General features: G+C 40.7%; 2 protein-coding genes across 3 annotated transcripts in view; both read right to left on the bottom strand.

Annotated features, from left to right (window-relative positions):
* Positions 1 to 16,628, bottom strand: part of LOC124303515 (extracellular sulfatase SULF-1 homolog) — an 85,788-nt gene that overhangs the window by 62,908 nt on the left and 6,252 nt on the right. The window lies entirely within an intron of this gene.
* LOC124302866 (MYCBP-associated protein-like) lies at positions 10,440 to 12,281 on the bottom strand. Its single transcript, XM_046759436.1, has one exon. The coding sequence runs from the start codon at positions 12,279 to 12,281 to the stop codon at positions 10,440 to 10,442; it is 1,842 nt and encodes a 613-aa protein (XP_046615392.1).

Genomic DNA, 16,628 nt, shown 5'->3' with positions numbered 1-16,628 from the left:
CGTTAACCGGTAACCTTCGCAAGAGTATAATCCTGATCGGATATCCCTCGCCATGTGCAATTTTTCTTCCATTGCATGAAAAGCCTGGTCTTTGAAACTAAAATAATCACCCATTTGGTACGGATAATTGCGTAACACTTGCGTTGCGTTTGGAAGTGACATTTTCTTTCTCACTCCGAACTCGGAAACTTGTCGCATGTGCAAAGAAAAAGTAAAATTCTTCAGGTAGGTATTTTTAAAATACAATTCTGAAAGGTCGTTCGACGCAATCGAGAAATTTCCCCATTAATACAGAGTCAAAGTGATGATTTTTTTAAACGTCACCACTCAGTCGCCCTTATCGATACGGACTATTGTTCCTCGATGCATTTTACATAAAATTTCATTCTGTAAAAAAATGTAATTTGAATTTTTATTGTAAAGTCAATATTTTTGCCTTCAAAGAGATGTTTAAAAATAAAGCGACTCTTTATAATTAAATTCGAGACACATCTCTGGCCGGAGAGTGTTTTTTTTTTTTTTTTTTTATCCTGCTACGCACAACTTTGAACTTTGTTTTGTCGAATAATAAACTAGAAATCAGAGTGTATTAAGACAAGATTGAACGAGCAGCAAGCTTGATATCAGGAACGCATGCCTTGTGTTTTTTCTAAAATATCCGTTTAATTGATCAAATTTCACAATTCACCCGAAAATCTACGATTTCACGCGGGTCTGATGGAGTAGTAAATTTATTTCAACGTAGATTGTAGGTCAGACTTCTAGAAGGTCACGATCGTTGAGGAGAGCAGGCATATTTCGCTTTTAGTTCAATTCTTTGACGTAAAGAAATAGAGGATCAAATAAAATTTGGTTCAATTGCCGAGATCAGTTGAAAGGGTTTGCGGTTGGCGGCTGTAAACTTTATCCAAAAACTCACCTGAAACAAAAAAAAAAAAAAAAAGATACGTGAAAAGCTCATCAGTTTAGATGTTAAATGTAGCTAATTCGAATTACAATTTTAGAAGTTTGGTTCTCTCCTCGCTTTTTCGATCCATTTGTCAGCTGTATTTAAAAAAATTTCTCACCGACTTAACGTTCGCCAACGAAGACGTTATTATTACACACGAAACACGTTAAACTCGAGGGATAAAATCTTCATCGGCGCGTTTTTGACCATTGAACGATATGCTTTCTACGATATCGCAGGCGTGGGTTAATTATTAAAGGTATACAACAGTTTACGATGCAAAAAACCGTACAAAGTACGGTTCACGACTCTTTTTAAAAGACTTTTAATCTATCAGTTAAGACCGACGCCGGTAAGTATTCCTGCCTTATTTATACCTACAGACTGAAAGTATTATAAAGCTATGAAGAAAAACCGAAACGACGTCCGTTATACCCAGTACCGTGTATTACGTACCGGTGCGAAAGGTGCGGACGACGGTAAAAAGGGTGAAGCCGTTGCAGGTATTATAAATGCGCGTGTTGTAGTCTTAAGTGCAATTTAATGTACTTGGCGCAACCCGAGAAGACAGACAGACAAGTTGGCTCGCGAGAAGCAAACGTGTATTGTTTTCATACACGATCAATTCGTTACGCCTCGTGTCTATCTTATAAGCAAGGCAATGTCGGTATCGCGAGGAACTTTCGACCCGCAATTTATTCATATATGTATACACGTATCAGTTTATTACGACGTACTCGAGGAACTACGTGTCGTAGAACGGTAAGGGAATTAAATTGAAAATGTACGGTCACGAGGCGTTGCGGATTATCGGAAGAAACACTTCAGATTGCCGTCGATGAAAACGACTTTATGAAGATCAAGGGTGCGTCGGATGTTCAGCTTAAACAAACAAGATCAATGAACGTCGATGACACAGAAGTTGGAATGCTATGATTGATAATCTGGTCAAGTTGAATTTAATACAAACAATATATGATTTATCGAGAAAAAATGTTCGAGCAACGAGTTTAAAATGATAAAGTGAATTATTGTTTATTTTGCAGAGCAAGCATTGCGGTTATATGTTGTTATGTCAATGACTCGCTGTTTACAATTTTAAGGAATAAATTTACCAGAATAATAAATTCGTGATTAAATTTTCTAACAGATTCGAAATTAACACGATTTGTGATCGATGAATTTCTATTTCGTTAAAAATTACACGTTAACGTTAATAATAGTTTCTTTCAAGAATTTATTACTCGATTTGCAATATCACAAGTATTTAGTTAGTTGAAACAATTAACCTGCTGTATCTGAATTACGGTTAGCAACTTTTTTTTCTTCTTCAAAATTTTATTACTATTATTAGACCCGATATTAGTTATTATTTGTTTGCTACATGAAATTTTGTTATTCCGCAATTTTAGCAAAGCATTCCAGACATCGAATTGTTTCGTATCGGTAAACACCTTTTTTTTGGGTAAATTTAGTTAACGAGCAAGAAACTCGGTGCAGAAATTCGAAAGAAAAATATTTTCATTATCCATGTTTTGATAATTACTCGCAACTCTATTTTGACACTTTCTAGAGTTGTTATACCACATGTTTCGTCTCAGAGACCAGCAAGCACATTTTTCCCAGCGAGTTTTTATTTCCAAGATCTCGAGAAAAGCATAACTTGTGATTTTGGATAAAAAACGGACAGAAGACGGAGCAGGAAATTGCTAAATACCGAGCCGCGAAGTGAAGCCTCGACGTAATTTTGGATCCAGCATTGCTAAGCACCGGCGTGATACTATTCACGGTGACTGCAAGACGCCGAATATAAAACCTGACAAGATTAACGAGTTGGCACGCGTGTATTTTCTGTCAGCGCGTTAATGCTGAACTGAGCGATTGGATTTTAATAGATTGAGAGCGGAAACACGCGCTCCATTGAAGCGAGGCTAAAATTTGTGCACTGTTCAGTGTCACCAATTTGATGATGTAATTTTTTTTCTCATTTCTTTCAATCAGTGACCTCTAGTTCCTCGGCCACGTGGTTCACCAGCTGGACTAATAAATCGCATCAATGACAGTCATCGTTGGCGCAAATCTCTACGAGCACACCATAATCTGCAGTTACGTCATAAAACACTCAAGGTCCCAGCTTCGAAAGAACCACGGTTATAATTTGAGGAATAAATTTGCAGACGTGATTCGCGACTTGGAGACGAACTGGGAGGCAAAGGGTCCCCTCGTGATCGTTCAAGAATTCAAAATGGCGTAGTAGGTGAAGCTTGCGTCGCGGATTAACTACGGATAATTTTAGCTTTCGCCAACTCGGTGCATACTTTATTACGGGAAGGAAAAAAATACGAAGAAAAAGAAGAAGAAGAAAATGATGAGAAGAAGAAGAAAGATATTAAATTTCGTACAACCTCCTTGAAAAACCGGTAAATCGTCTTTAACAGCCATTTATTACGAGGCATATTTTAATTGTACCGCATGCGCAACGTAGCGTATAATTTATATCTATCTACGTTACAATATAAAACCTGAATGTTATTAATTATCGACCGAGCTCCGATAGATCAGCCTCACATATTGTGTTACCGGACATTTTCCCTTGAAATCGTTTCGATTTTTCTCCACAGCTGACGCATGATGGACGTTAAACAGGCTAATAAGCGCTCACAACAAATTATTGCAAGCATTTTCACGCTTCGATAAAATCCACTATCAGTCGATGGTTGAAAATATTTATGGATGTAGAATCGTCTTGTCCAGCTTTCGCGTGTTTCTTACTCTCGGAAACGAGTTTACGAACGTGATAATTTCGGCGATTTGAAACATATTCCAAACCTTGCGCGCAATATTATTGACGGAGAAAACAGTTTCTGGGTGAATGAAAAAAAAAAAATTAAAAAATTACCGTAATACAGAAAATAAAAATATCACAAAAATTTGACGATGTACAAGTAATTTTGGGTCAATTTCACAGCCGGTCAACCTTCGAGAAAAATCACGAGTTTGAGGAGAAATCAAATTTCTAAAGTGAAAAAGCAGGTATACAGTTATTAGGATATGTCTGAACGAAGTCAAGAATTCGAGCCTGCGTACTACCAAAGTCAGCTGTTTGTTAACTGGTTATTATACGGTATGAAATGGCCGGACCGTAGGCACGACATCGAGTAGACTAAACACTCGGCAAACGTTTTGGGTGGGACCTAATAGTGCCTGCCTTAACCTTAACGCCCGTACAGCGGTCGTTAAATTGTTTCGCCGAGATCCCCAAGGTGATCCGAAAGATACAGACTCGCCGAGTTAAGGACCGGATTAACTGACCTTAATTCACGCTTTATGCGACCCTTAAACGCGGACTCCTAAACGCGCTGCTTGTTTATCTTCTAGGTGTTCGAGTCGACTCTCTCTCTCTCTCTCTTTCTCTCTCTCTCTCTCCCTCTCTCTCTGTCCTCAACGGAATAGATAGACGCCCCATTCGCTGTGCAGACGTAGGTGCAATCGCATGCCACCACGTCACGTTCGTCAATGGTTGTGAGTGTGTTTCAGGCGGCACTTTACGACTCGAGGTTGGAAGCCATCACGTAATTTAGGTTATTTCACCAGTTTTCCATTCGTTATCCATCCTCCATCGATCGTTTAACCGCCGCTAGTGCAAGGAATACATACATAGGTATCGTATGTACGCTGGTTTTAGTGGAGAGTCTTTCTTGGTTTTTGTCTCCAGGGATCGGGAGAAGCTTGTACTCATTAGTCTTTGATCATACCGCTGAGTTGTGCGTATGTTTGCTGTCGCAGGTAACGACGAATGGGGAGAAATCCGAATCGGTGACGTTCGAACCGTTTACTGGAAAACCAAATTCTTCTGACCATGTGATCTAAATCCAATCAGCGAAGTTCTGAAACTCATTTTCAAGGTCCCAATTCGATCGAGGCTTGCGCTGTTTTTCGAAGGGTAGCGTAATCCTCACATAACTCGTTGACGGAATCGTTATCGAACAACTCTTGAACGTAGTTTCACCATTAGCGATTGGTTTGCATTCATTTACTCCAGTCTCTATGCATAAGTGTTGAACTTTTTTATAAAAGAAACTGTTCTCACCGTTTGAGCAGTTTCGAGTTCAACGTTAACCAGTCAGCTTAGTTCGTGAAATTGAAAAGCAGAACATTATTTCCAGACAGTGCAATGTTTTATGAATAAGTTTATTAAAAACCTACATCACAAAGACAGGGTTTTATCACGATGTCCAACACCGGTCAGCAGTCAACAAGAGGACGACCCATTCCATCAAAGTTCTGTTACGCGCCTAGGATAGAAATTGAAGTTTGACTCTCTGGTGAACAGTAACGGCTTAAGCTCGACCTCGTCGTTCAGAGTATCCCAAAAGTTAGTAGCGCCGATTAACGATCGAACAGGGTTCCGTCCCCCTCGATTTTGTCGGAATAAGGTGTCCGCGATGATGGGGGTTTAAAGCACGGTGGTCAGGCCGGGGCAGATGCGAAGGCGTTTAAGGGAGGGAGGAAGAGGAGCCGGCAGGTATAGATCGAGGTATGTAGTTCGCCAGGCACCTGCCCGACGACCTTATGGTCGATTTCCTGTTCCCGAAGAGGCACGAACCCCCGGAGGCTCGCCTAACAAGGGCAGAGCACTGTGTACCCGGCTGCAGTCCGAAGCCGCCGTCGAGATATCGTTCGAGGATCGTTCTGCGTTTGTGCAACTTGCTGGATGTAGGTAGGCAGGCATACCCTTACAGGCATCGATGCGGCGTGCCGCACACCCAACATGGTCAGGGGGTGGCTCAGACCACCGATGGAATCCTCACCCAGCCTCCTTAACCAGATGCTAGTGCTGGGCTCTAGTGTCTGTCCATTTCTGGCTTAAAGAAAGAAAAAAAAAAAAAAAATGGGAGGGAGGGGGGGGGGGAATAAATGAGAAGGAAAGGACGAAAGAACCTTCGGAACGAACACACACTCGTCAACACTTGGTAGCGATGCAATCTTCGCGATAGAACCGAGGTTGCCGGATAATTGGATTGGGTTTCACCGTCGAGGCTCTTCTGCGATTTGTACAACCGTTGTCAAGCAATCAGATTATTATACCGTTGAACGGGATGAATTTTAACCGTAAAGTCACTGTACAGTCGTGCGTAACGAACACGACTTTCATCACTCGTCGTCTGTTACCGAACCATGTGCTATTCCTGGTTCCAAATTGAGATTATAGAAATCTGAATGAACTGTACGGCGGCAAATATCGAATAATGATAATACCAACGTCGTTCAACTTTTTAACATCAGTCTAGGTAACTCCTTACGCCTGATAATCCGCCTACTGAAAAGTGTGTAAAGTATCCGGATTCCGTAGACTGAGTAAATGTGAATAGCAATCATGAAATAACAATGGATGAAAAAGACCGGGTAAACAGACTTTAAGAACCCCAAAGCACATTGTAAAGTGCTCAGTCGGATCAGCCTAAAGTGACAATATTGTATAAGAGGCAGAAGTGGGGATCGCATAATGGCCATGTGGAAAAATATACTTGCAGGCGGCACCCGAATGAGAAACACAGTACAGTTATAGTACAGTGACTTTTGGCTGCAATTGCCCGATTATTCAAGAGTCATGATGTAATTCTTTTGCTGTATTCAAATGGGACGGGTGATGCGAATAAAACGTGTCAAGGTTTACTTTTGTAATAAATGTTGAGCGATTACATCCTCGATCACGATCTGTTTTTAACGGCACTGATTGACTTCTGATGGAAAAATCCATGAAAATTTGCTAGCACGAGTAATCTGCATCGAAAACTTGACAGACAGGTTTTACTAGCAATATTTACGATTATCTCACGGCAAATGGACCGATCAATAGAAGGATGTAATACTGCGAGTGATGAATGGTCGGTTCTGATATTCGGCAACCGCTGCAGCAGCCAGTCGACTCTAATCGGTAGCAGCTGACTAGCGCAACATATGGCCAGACAACAATATCATTATCCGTGTGAGTTGGACGGTCCGTTTGCCCCTAGGGTCAAACTTTAGAGTACGCGGTCACTGGCAAAGTTAGTCTAGAAAAGCATCCTGCACGGGTCGTTTTATCGGGAGCATAGATTAGGCAACTTCGGGGTTCGATGGCAAATACATTGGCGCTATTATTTCCACACGTGTGTCACAGTAATTACACTTCGAAAATGAGCCTATCATACGAGGTGGCTAAAATTATTCTAGTCAATTTGGGGTTTATATTTATGAGCCTCTTAGTTAATCTGTGAGTGAAACAAATGCCGGAGGAGCATGTGTCACATTTTTCTTGTACAAGCATGCGTAACGTGATTCGTAAATTTAGTCCAAGATTGCTAACGGTCATTATGCGCACACACGGATATCTGCTTGAGCTACTGGTTATAAAAAATTGTTTATAAACGATCGCAGGGAGCGATATGTCAACTGTGTTAAAACTGCTGGCCACCGCTTTGCTCTACACGAGAATTAGCCGGCTTTTTTCGTTTGGTACACATCATCGAAGGACAAGACGCAGTTTCTGAGTCGTAATTCGATGTACTTCATACGTTTCATCTGTTACATATTGCAGATGCTGAATTCATCGAGCTTCCATACCAATAAATTTTATCACATATGAGCAAAAAAATATGATAACGCGTTGTTGAGATTCGATGCCTGGTTTCACTGCGCCTAGTTTGTCTTGATAACGAGCATGAAAAACATAATTTCTGGCTACTTGAAAATTAATCACAAATAGACGAATACTCGATTTCCATCTTATTATACGGTATTGAATAATATTACCAAGTTTTTGAGTTCTTGAATTCCGTGAATTATTCTAATGGTACTCGACTACTTTTTGCTATTTCCACAGTTAAAAGCCCGTTTCAAGACCATTCCGGCTATCGTACGGATATAATATGTATAAAAAAAAGAAATAAATAAAATAAAATAAAAAAAAGAAAAAATGAGTAAAACGAAATGAACATTCCATACAGCTATAGCTTTCTTTTACGACGGCTCATGTAGACTTCTGTTTACACTCAATTAAACACGGTACGTCATGGAGTGCGATTCAAATTTAAATATTTCTCAATGTTATACACCCGACGTTTTGCCTCGTGCTTACATAACAGAGTAGCTTGCGAGTATCTAATTTAAATTTTCAACCACTTTTACCAAATTCATCGTTTGTAACATCCTCGTTTTCTCGCTCTCCCTCTTTCCCGCGGGCCACTCTGATTAAAAAAATTGACGTTTCGATCCTGCTGCTGACTGTCACTGTTCATTTATCCCTTTTTTCATTGTAATTGAACTTCGATATTCCCAGAAAAATTCGCCGAAATGTATAAACTGACATTGGGTAATCTGTGACGAAAAAAGACTCGAACTTATTTCAGCTATACTTATAAGATTACGACACAATGTATCTGAATTTTGGAATAAAATAAACAAACGCCAAGACGTACAGTTTATCAGAGAGAAAATAATGTATATGTATGTGAGTTGTTGCCTGATCTGACATCGTTTCTATACGTTCTATACGCAGATGTAACAGACCCTCAAAGAAGCTGATTAGAATAATTCATTCCAAAACAAGACTTTATTAGGATTCTCGTGATCGAAACGAGAAATCGAAAGCTGGAATAATTAATATGACGTGAAACATCGATCGGTGGTGATCGAGTAGCCTCCGCAGATGTGCAGACGTGAGGTATAACTTAAGAAGATGTTTTTTTAACCTTATAATTTTCAAATTCGTAGGTCCAGCGCAACATCTTATTACCATATATTCAAATTTAACCTGCGGGTCACGACTGCTCATTCAATTTCTTCGCAGCTGTTCCGTATATAGCATAAACTAAAAATTTACTTCCCACCCATGACTCTGATGAGCGTATGCTAGACGTCTAGTCTGTCCGAACGGTACGAGGAATGCTGCTGCAAGCCGTTTACAAGTCATACAGCTCGTCGGTTATGCGTCTATATCGTAAATATTCAACGATTCGAAATGACGCGAGCACAGGTTCAACCTTGCAAGGCGAACAGAGAACAACGTTTTATCGGTCGTTAGCGGATCGTAACAATTTCAAAGTCATCTTCGTCGAAGGAATTTATTTGAGAAACGTTGTCAGAAACAAAACAAAGAAAAGATAAAACAAAAAGAACCAGTCATCTGGTTTCTATCTTTACTCGACGTTCAATCAAAGTTATGGAATACTTTCAAAGATTCTCAAACTCGTTTTCGAAAATTTTGTGCGATCAATATTTTCTCGACGAGACTAAACAAATTTTCGTACATTGTTTGGAGAGTTTGAGAATGATTTTAGCAAATATTGCTCATTTAGCAGATTGCATAATACAATTAGTACCAGACGAAGCAAACTACTTGCAAAAGAAAATATAATTCATTACATCAGCATTTTTTTTTTTTAAATGTTAAAGTTTCGTCAAGAATGTAGATAAAGAGATTCGTTTCTTTATACAACTACGCAAACTGCAGCTGTTCATTGTTCTACGAATATTACTCGAAACTCAACTCATGGAGGCAAAATTTACGCCAGTGATAAAAATAACAGCATAAAAGTGAACAAAAGTAGCCAATATGGTAAATAAAATAGCGGTACACGTTTACGTAAGAATAATATAGTGACGGAACTTGTAGATTTAATCACACGTGATTAAAGCCTCTCTTTCGTTTCCCTCGACAAATACTTTACAATACTTCAAAGCCTTATTTTTGCAGGTTTAACACAGTGAAAAATTGTTGGTAAATTTTCAATGCATGGAGTTGCGGAGAGGCAGTAACGGGTAATTGGTCGACATTGGGTAATAAATTCCATATTCATGCGAGGTTTTATAATAGCAAGGACGTTTAATTTGCTCGAGTGGTAAAGGTGAATTGGCGCAGCAAAAAAGAAACAGCATACGCGATGCCTGGCACGACGGCATGAATATTGGAATTCTAGAATATAGTTGTACCCTTTTCCATTCTGATAACGGAAAGATGGTATTCGTAGCATATACGTATACTCTTTGGACAGAGTCTTTTGTCTCTTAAGAACCGGTCGTTAAGAGACGGAGAGCGTGAAGAGAGAAGCTCGTAAAAAATGTATCCACAAATACTTTGGTCCGTTCCACTGACGAGGATACGGTTTTCATTCTCTCTACAAAATGATAAGGGTGAAAATATTCATCGGACGAAAGTTCTGAATTCCTGTCTGTTTGCCACAACCAATATTCTGCACTGTACTCATTCATTGGCATAGCTACGTTCAACATGTATGCAATGTTTTTCAATCCATCATTAAAAAAGACAGTTGTTCCTGCTTGCTCGTTGAAAATCATCGATGAAATTCAGCATCGTGATGGAAAGAAATTTTTTTTTACAGAAATTGTACGCTACTGCAAGTTGCATGAAAACTTAAAACCCAATCGTTTTCCATCGATTAGATTCCGAAATTCGTTCCTCCAACATTTCGATTCGAGGAAAGATTTTTTATTGTTCAAGCTCGTTGAGATTGTTGACAGAGTCTATAGCCGCACAGATCTGTTCCATACTTTCAACTAAAAGTTCATAAATGCGGGTATAAAACACTTGTCCATACAAGAAAATTTCGGTGGATTTCAAGCTACCGCGCCACCCATTGATGCCCATCATTCCGGACGACGAACTTTCCGGAGAAATTTCGACGGTGGAATTAATCGACGCCAAGTCGTCCGGCTGCCTGAGAATGCAACTTCGTTTAACGATCGCACTCTCCTCTTCCATCCTATTGGCAAAGGCGCACAGGACATTGTAAACAACTCCATACTTGACACTTTTATCTGTACTAAATCCGTCGGGCTTTAGACACTCTTTACAGAGATCACTGAACAATTTAAGCCGCTCGTTTCTGAGCTCAGGATCGTCGATCCGCAAGAGAAGACTTCGCAACTCGACCAACGACAAGTTCCACGTAGTAGCGACATTAGAAGCCAAACAAGTGTCCCACAATTTGTACAAATCGGTGATCGCACTTGAGTGATAAAAGTACGAAGGGTTCTTAGCCCGGAACAATTCGGCCTCCAGGTAACAGCTTTTGTACGCCGGTTCCTGAGGCCTGGACGGACTGACGTTGGAGATGACGAAGTCGAGGGTTTCTCTGACGCTGGTATCCCGGATGCAGCGATCCAAGTAGGCGTCGATTGATCGGCCAGACCCCGAATCCTCGGAAGAAGCGCATCCCCACATTCTCACGATCAGATTCGCCCCGTGGAGTTTCGGCTCGGTGTCAAGCCGCCAAGACTCGGAGAAGATCCCAGCTCGACGTTTCTGGAACCAAACCGGAATCTCGGTCTTCTGTCCGGGCAATATCAGGGCCTTATTCTTATTGAAGAAAAAGCTGGCCCCGCTTCTCGAACCCGAGGGTAAAATCTTCGATACCCAGGCGGCGTCGCGCCATTCGTAAGCGATGACCATGGTCCCCTTGTTCTCCAAGCGCAGACACTTCTTCGACCTTTGGTTCACCGCGCTCAAGAATGTCAACGGCCACACGAGATCCTCGGATCTCTGATGAATCCTCTCCTCGTCTCTGGTTACCCGAACTCCGTTTATCTCCAATGTCACAACGACCGCTTCCTCGGCCATGATTTTCACCTCCGATTCCTCGCTCTCGATAGAAGCGTCGGTTACACTGATCACGGGAAGCCGAGGCACTTCTTGCTCTTCTTCGGAGCAGCCAAACCTCCGTCCTCGCACCACAAGGTCGGTCTCAGTTTCGGGCCGACTTGGTTTTAAAATCGCGATGTTGCCGGCCAATTCCTCTCTCCTTTTACTGAGGTACGAACTCCGCTTCCATCCGGGAACCGATTCCTCTAAATTGGACAAGTTTTTCTCCTCCCTTATGCACTTGGGGACCTCGATGTGCTCCAGTGTCGGGAACGAGTTAAGCTCCTTCTTCGTGAGCACAGGACCAACGTCTGGAAGACAGGGATTACCGTGGTTCGACAGGATCGGTGGTACCTTCCAGAATCCGGGACTCCCCGTGGACTTGCCGGGAATCGGCGTCACCGGAGCAGCGGCATACTCCATCAGATTTCTCATTTCGATCTTAGCCCGCACTTTTTCGCAGCTGTTCATCACCATGTCCGCTTTAGGATTGGAAACACCGCGACGTAGCGCCTCGCACTGTATCCTGTGTCTCCTCAGCCACGTCTTCCAGTTTTTCAATCGACGATCTTCCACTATCGGCTTGTCTTTCGTGCAGGGAGGATCGGTCACTGTTACGACGGACGGATTGCACGGCCTCTTCAAGGTCAGCGACGTATCCTTTCTACCGACTCTTCGGCCGTGATCCATTTTTCGTTTTTCGACGTTTCTCTAACCTGTTATCGTCGTTTCCCCTTCTAATAAGAAAGAAACCGCGTATCGATTATCTCTTGTTTCATGTTCCTCGATCGCGATGCTGCGAAAATTTAATTCGTTGGAAATGTTCACTGGCGTGAGTTTTGATCAATTTTTTGACAAACACGCGTAGAATGGATGCACAGATGTAAAGACTTATATCGCAATGCGACGTATAAACTTGTTCAAGAACACGTGGAACATTGAGAAACGTCTTTCTAAATGTCTCACGGCATTGTTTTACGTACGCACGTGTAATGACCGCCTGTCTCTTTACCGATCCGGCGCGATGAGATCACGTGGGATTTACGATGGGATGCTACGTTTGGAGCCGGGCAGTAAACGTATCTACAGAACGCGCCTCGTTCGGTGGGCGTTTAGAAACTTCATTTTATTTTTGTAGTCCAATGATATACCTATCTAACAAAAGATCTATAAATCATGTCCGGGTTTGTTATATTCACCCACTCTCAACGCCGACTTATTAATTGCCGTTAGGATGAATAGAAAAGAGGAATGAATAAAACGATGTTGTAGATGGATTCGTTGGTTGTACGAACGAAATAAACTAGGAGATAAAAGTGGGTACATTTGGGTTAGGAAACAGAAGGCTCAGAATGGAACATTTTAAAACTCACAAAAATCCATTGCATTGGATTATATTGAATTTCATAACGTTGAAAGTTCAAACATAGAAATGTGAAAAAGTAGAAAGGTCTGAGAATAATTATATAAGCCTAAACATCGAACCGTCAGAATTCGGGAAAATGTGTATTTTGATTTTCTACATTTTAAAATTGTATCAAACGGCTTTCCGCGTTTCTGGAAGTTCGATATTGCGATCCTTCTTTTTTCTAATCATCCTTGTATATCTTTACCCCCACCCAAATGTATCGGTGTTTCTTTTTCAAATTAACAATGAATAACTAGCTACCATCGAACTTGTTATAAGTTGTTGGATAATCATCTACGCAGTCTAAGCAAATTTTTACTGTTTCAATTCTCTGGCAATAAATGAATTTCGTTGTGGAATTAGGTGAGATTCATTAATTACATTTTATACCAGATCCGCGATGTGGGATGTGAACGAAGAGAGAGAGAGAAAAAAGAGAGAAATTTATTTCAAGGGATACGCGATACAGTAAATTTGTATAGGATACGTCGTCGACGCGACGGTGGGGAATCGAGTGTATGAGTCGGTGAATAAATTTGTACGAGCTGCAAACGGTGGCTGAATTAATATCTGAAGGATAAAAGGCGGTTGCTGGGGGAGAGAACAGACTGGATGGGGGATATATTCACACCATTACGTGACATGCGTGCAGTGAATGTGTGTGTGTGAGTGTAGGATTCTTTAACCAGGGCTGTTCGAATTCCCTGTACAGAAATAAAAAGAGAATCACGAGAGAAAAAAAAATTTAAAAAAAAAGAATAATAATAAAACGGAGAGAATTTGGGGTGTAATAAATCACTGAAAAATATTCCAAATACTCGAGATACCGTGTATAAATATACATATCAGCAGCGAAGATTGAGAATATTCGATTTCGACGCAACAACGGATGCTCGAAATTCTTTCGCGGACAAAAATATCTTAAAGCTCGATTTAACGAGGACCAAGCCCAGCCAGTTTTTTTTCTCGTCTGGAAGCTGAAAAATGGGAGAGAAAAAAAAATATCATGGGGAAACAGAATTACAAATTCTATTATTTATTGAACGGAAATCGATTCGAAGAAACGTCGTCATGTTCACGATGATGGATCACGTGTTATGTCTACAATTTCAAGGAAGTTAAAGCGGTTTAATAATTTTTATAGCTAGAAGCGGAGCGCAGACATTATTCCTTGAAAATGAAATTTTAATTTATTGATTTTCAATGCAACAGTTGCGGGGGTCTATCTATGCTACACGGTGCAGGGAACGACTGGCTGAAGTCACGTCACGTACCTTCATACGTACATAGTACCTAGTTTTGTACAGTTTGTTTTTCACGCTACGGGGATAATGGTGCAGAGAAGTTCTGAGAACGAACGATAACTTTACGATACCGTGGGAATTTGCTCCTATTACCGCCGTGCGTGAGTCTTATTTTCTCAAGATATTCCCTTACGCTTAAAATTATTCTGATTAATGTGAAAACTATTTTCTCAATAATGTTACGCATGCTTCAAAAATCGTGAATGAAAAATTCTATCCGCGGATCCACGAGAGAAACGGAACATTTTCTTTATACCGAAAAGTTGAAAGCTTTCCATAAAAGTGAGTCTTGAGCCTTGATAATCTTCATTCGGGTATTTTTGGTTGGACAAGTTTTCTGGGTACAATAAAACGATAAAAAAAAGATAAGAAATGATTCTATTCCATTGAAAATTCGGTATTAAGCTGTGTTTCATTATTCACAGATGATCGCCACGGAAGAATACTCAAAGCAAATGATTTGTCTAACGCATGAAATCTATTTCATCCATGAAGACTCAACAAATTCTCTTTCCCACAGTTTTGTCGTTAGAAAATTCGAGGCTGGAAGAGTGCCGACTTTATTTGTTCAATTTATGGAGCCTGCAGCAGGAAAGACGTGGGTTCATGGAAGTATAATGGATCGAAGAGCCGAGGCACCGTGCTGAATGGGATTTGATATTGGTTGACCGTCGAGCACAATGGTCCACCATGGGCGGTCCGTCCCCCAAATCGACACTCAGGGCCCGAGTCACAGCCATGGGAACCCATGGAGTGGAATCAAACGGTTCGAAACTGCCCTCGCACAACGCGCGACCAAGGGTGTAAAAATAATCCGAGCTAACGTACGAAGCATGAATCAACGACCCGACAGTATGAACCAAACATTTTTCAAGCAACTCTTTCCTGTTTTCATGAATTTTGGATTCTGACTGTACGTCCGATTCACCCTTAAAAATGTTCATCGCGTTGCAGGCGGTGCGACTAATTCATTATCTGATAAAACGAAGAGCTGCGACCTGCAGGCTACTTGGGTTCGGGATTTTTATTCATGAGAGACACTGCGGTAGGTGCACAGAGAATATTTGAACCCGTGGTCGTGCACCTCGATCGAAACGAGAATAGTGGTACCAAGAAACGTGCGGATTTCCGTAGAAAAGGATCGTTACACCCTCGAGTCGCCGGGTGAAATTTTTCCTCGGCAAATTTCTTTGCATAACTTATATAGCACCCTGCTGCTAAGTGTGTTTGCTGAAAGTCTGCTGAAGCGAGTCGAGAGACTCGTGAGAGGAACACTGGAGCCTCATAGTTATACCTACGTCCAAAGATATTTCGTCGAGTCGAAATACCTCCTATACGCGTGTAAAGGGAGAAACAGAAATTATTGTACTGACCAAATACGGCGAGAGAAATGTTTCGTTCGTTCAAATAAATACGGTTTACGACGCAAAATTGTTTACCGTCAGCCGAAATAAATAATTTACTTTGACATATTCGGTTGTAAATTCAACAAATCCTTTGTCTGTGATTTTTTGTTTTCATTTATGACTATCGAGTCAACAAAATTCGCTACTACTACCAAAAAGATGGAAAACCGTATGTAATTAATTGAGAATGTCGAGGCTGAGAGTAATCTGTAGTAGCCAAATTATACGATGGCTTTTGGCCCAAGTCAAATTTTTTTTTTTTACTCCGGATTTCCCTTTTAAATATTAAAGGTCTTGTATTATGGGGCTCAAAAACCTCGACATTTTCTTGTGGTTCCAACGAAGCCCAAAATTTCGTCCGAGTATCCTCCGAAAATTCAATATTTAATCCCACGTACTTAACCCCTGAAAGATCCCCAGGTTTCGTGGATTCTCGTCTAACAACCCGCACCTTCATTCATGAATCACTTGGTTAACTGATTGATTATAAAAGACGAGGAGGAACGATATTGGATTGCCGATCGCGGGCTTGTTTTTACCTGATCCTCAATTTTTCAATTTTAGTTTTCCCGGAATTAGTGAGTCTGGAAAAAATCCCGCGTACACCTAAACAAAATGTCTAATTATGAAAAACAAAATTGTATCACTATACGAGTAAATTTAGAGCTTACTATAGAATCTACTAAAGGTTGTGAAGACGGAACTAAAAACTATCCTCGAATTATTTTGCACCCGAAAAAACATACTTTTGCTCTTTATGCGATTTAGTAAACATTGCCAAATAATTTTTCAATTATAGCAATTAAAAAGAAATCATACTTTTAATTTACTTTACGCTACATGAATCAAACGCAACATCAAACAGTGACATAGACTCATTAGATGATATTTAACCATTATTGATTTGGTTGTGCTGATT

Source organism: Neodiprion virginianus, chromosome 4 (assembly GCF_021901495.1).
Source record: "Neodiprion virginianus isolate iyNeoVirg1 chromosome 4, iyNeoVirg1.1, whole genome shotgun sequence".
NCBI lineage: Eukaryota > Metazoa > Arthropoda > Insecta > Hymenoptera > Diprionidae > Neodiprion > Neodiprion virginianus.
The sequence above is the reverse complement of the archived record's forward strand: the minus strand, read 5'-3'. Positions and strand labels throughout refer to the sequence as shown.

Bases quoted from the DNA above. Each gene is read 5' to 3' on its own strand.
- LOC124302866 (XM_046759436.1), bottom strand. From the start codon at position 12,281: ATGGATCACGGCCGAAGAGTCGGTAGAAAGGATACGTCGCTGACCTTG.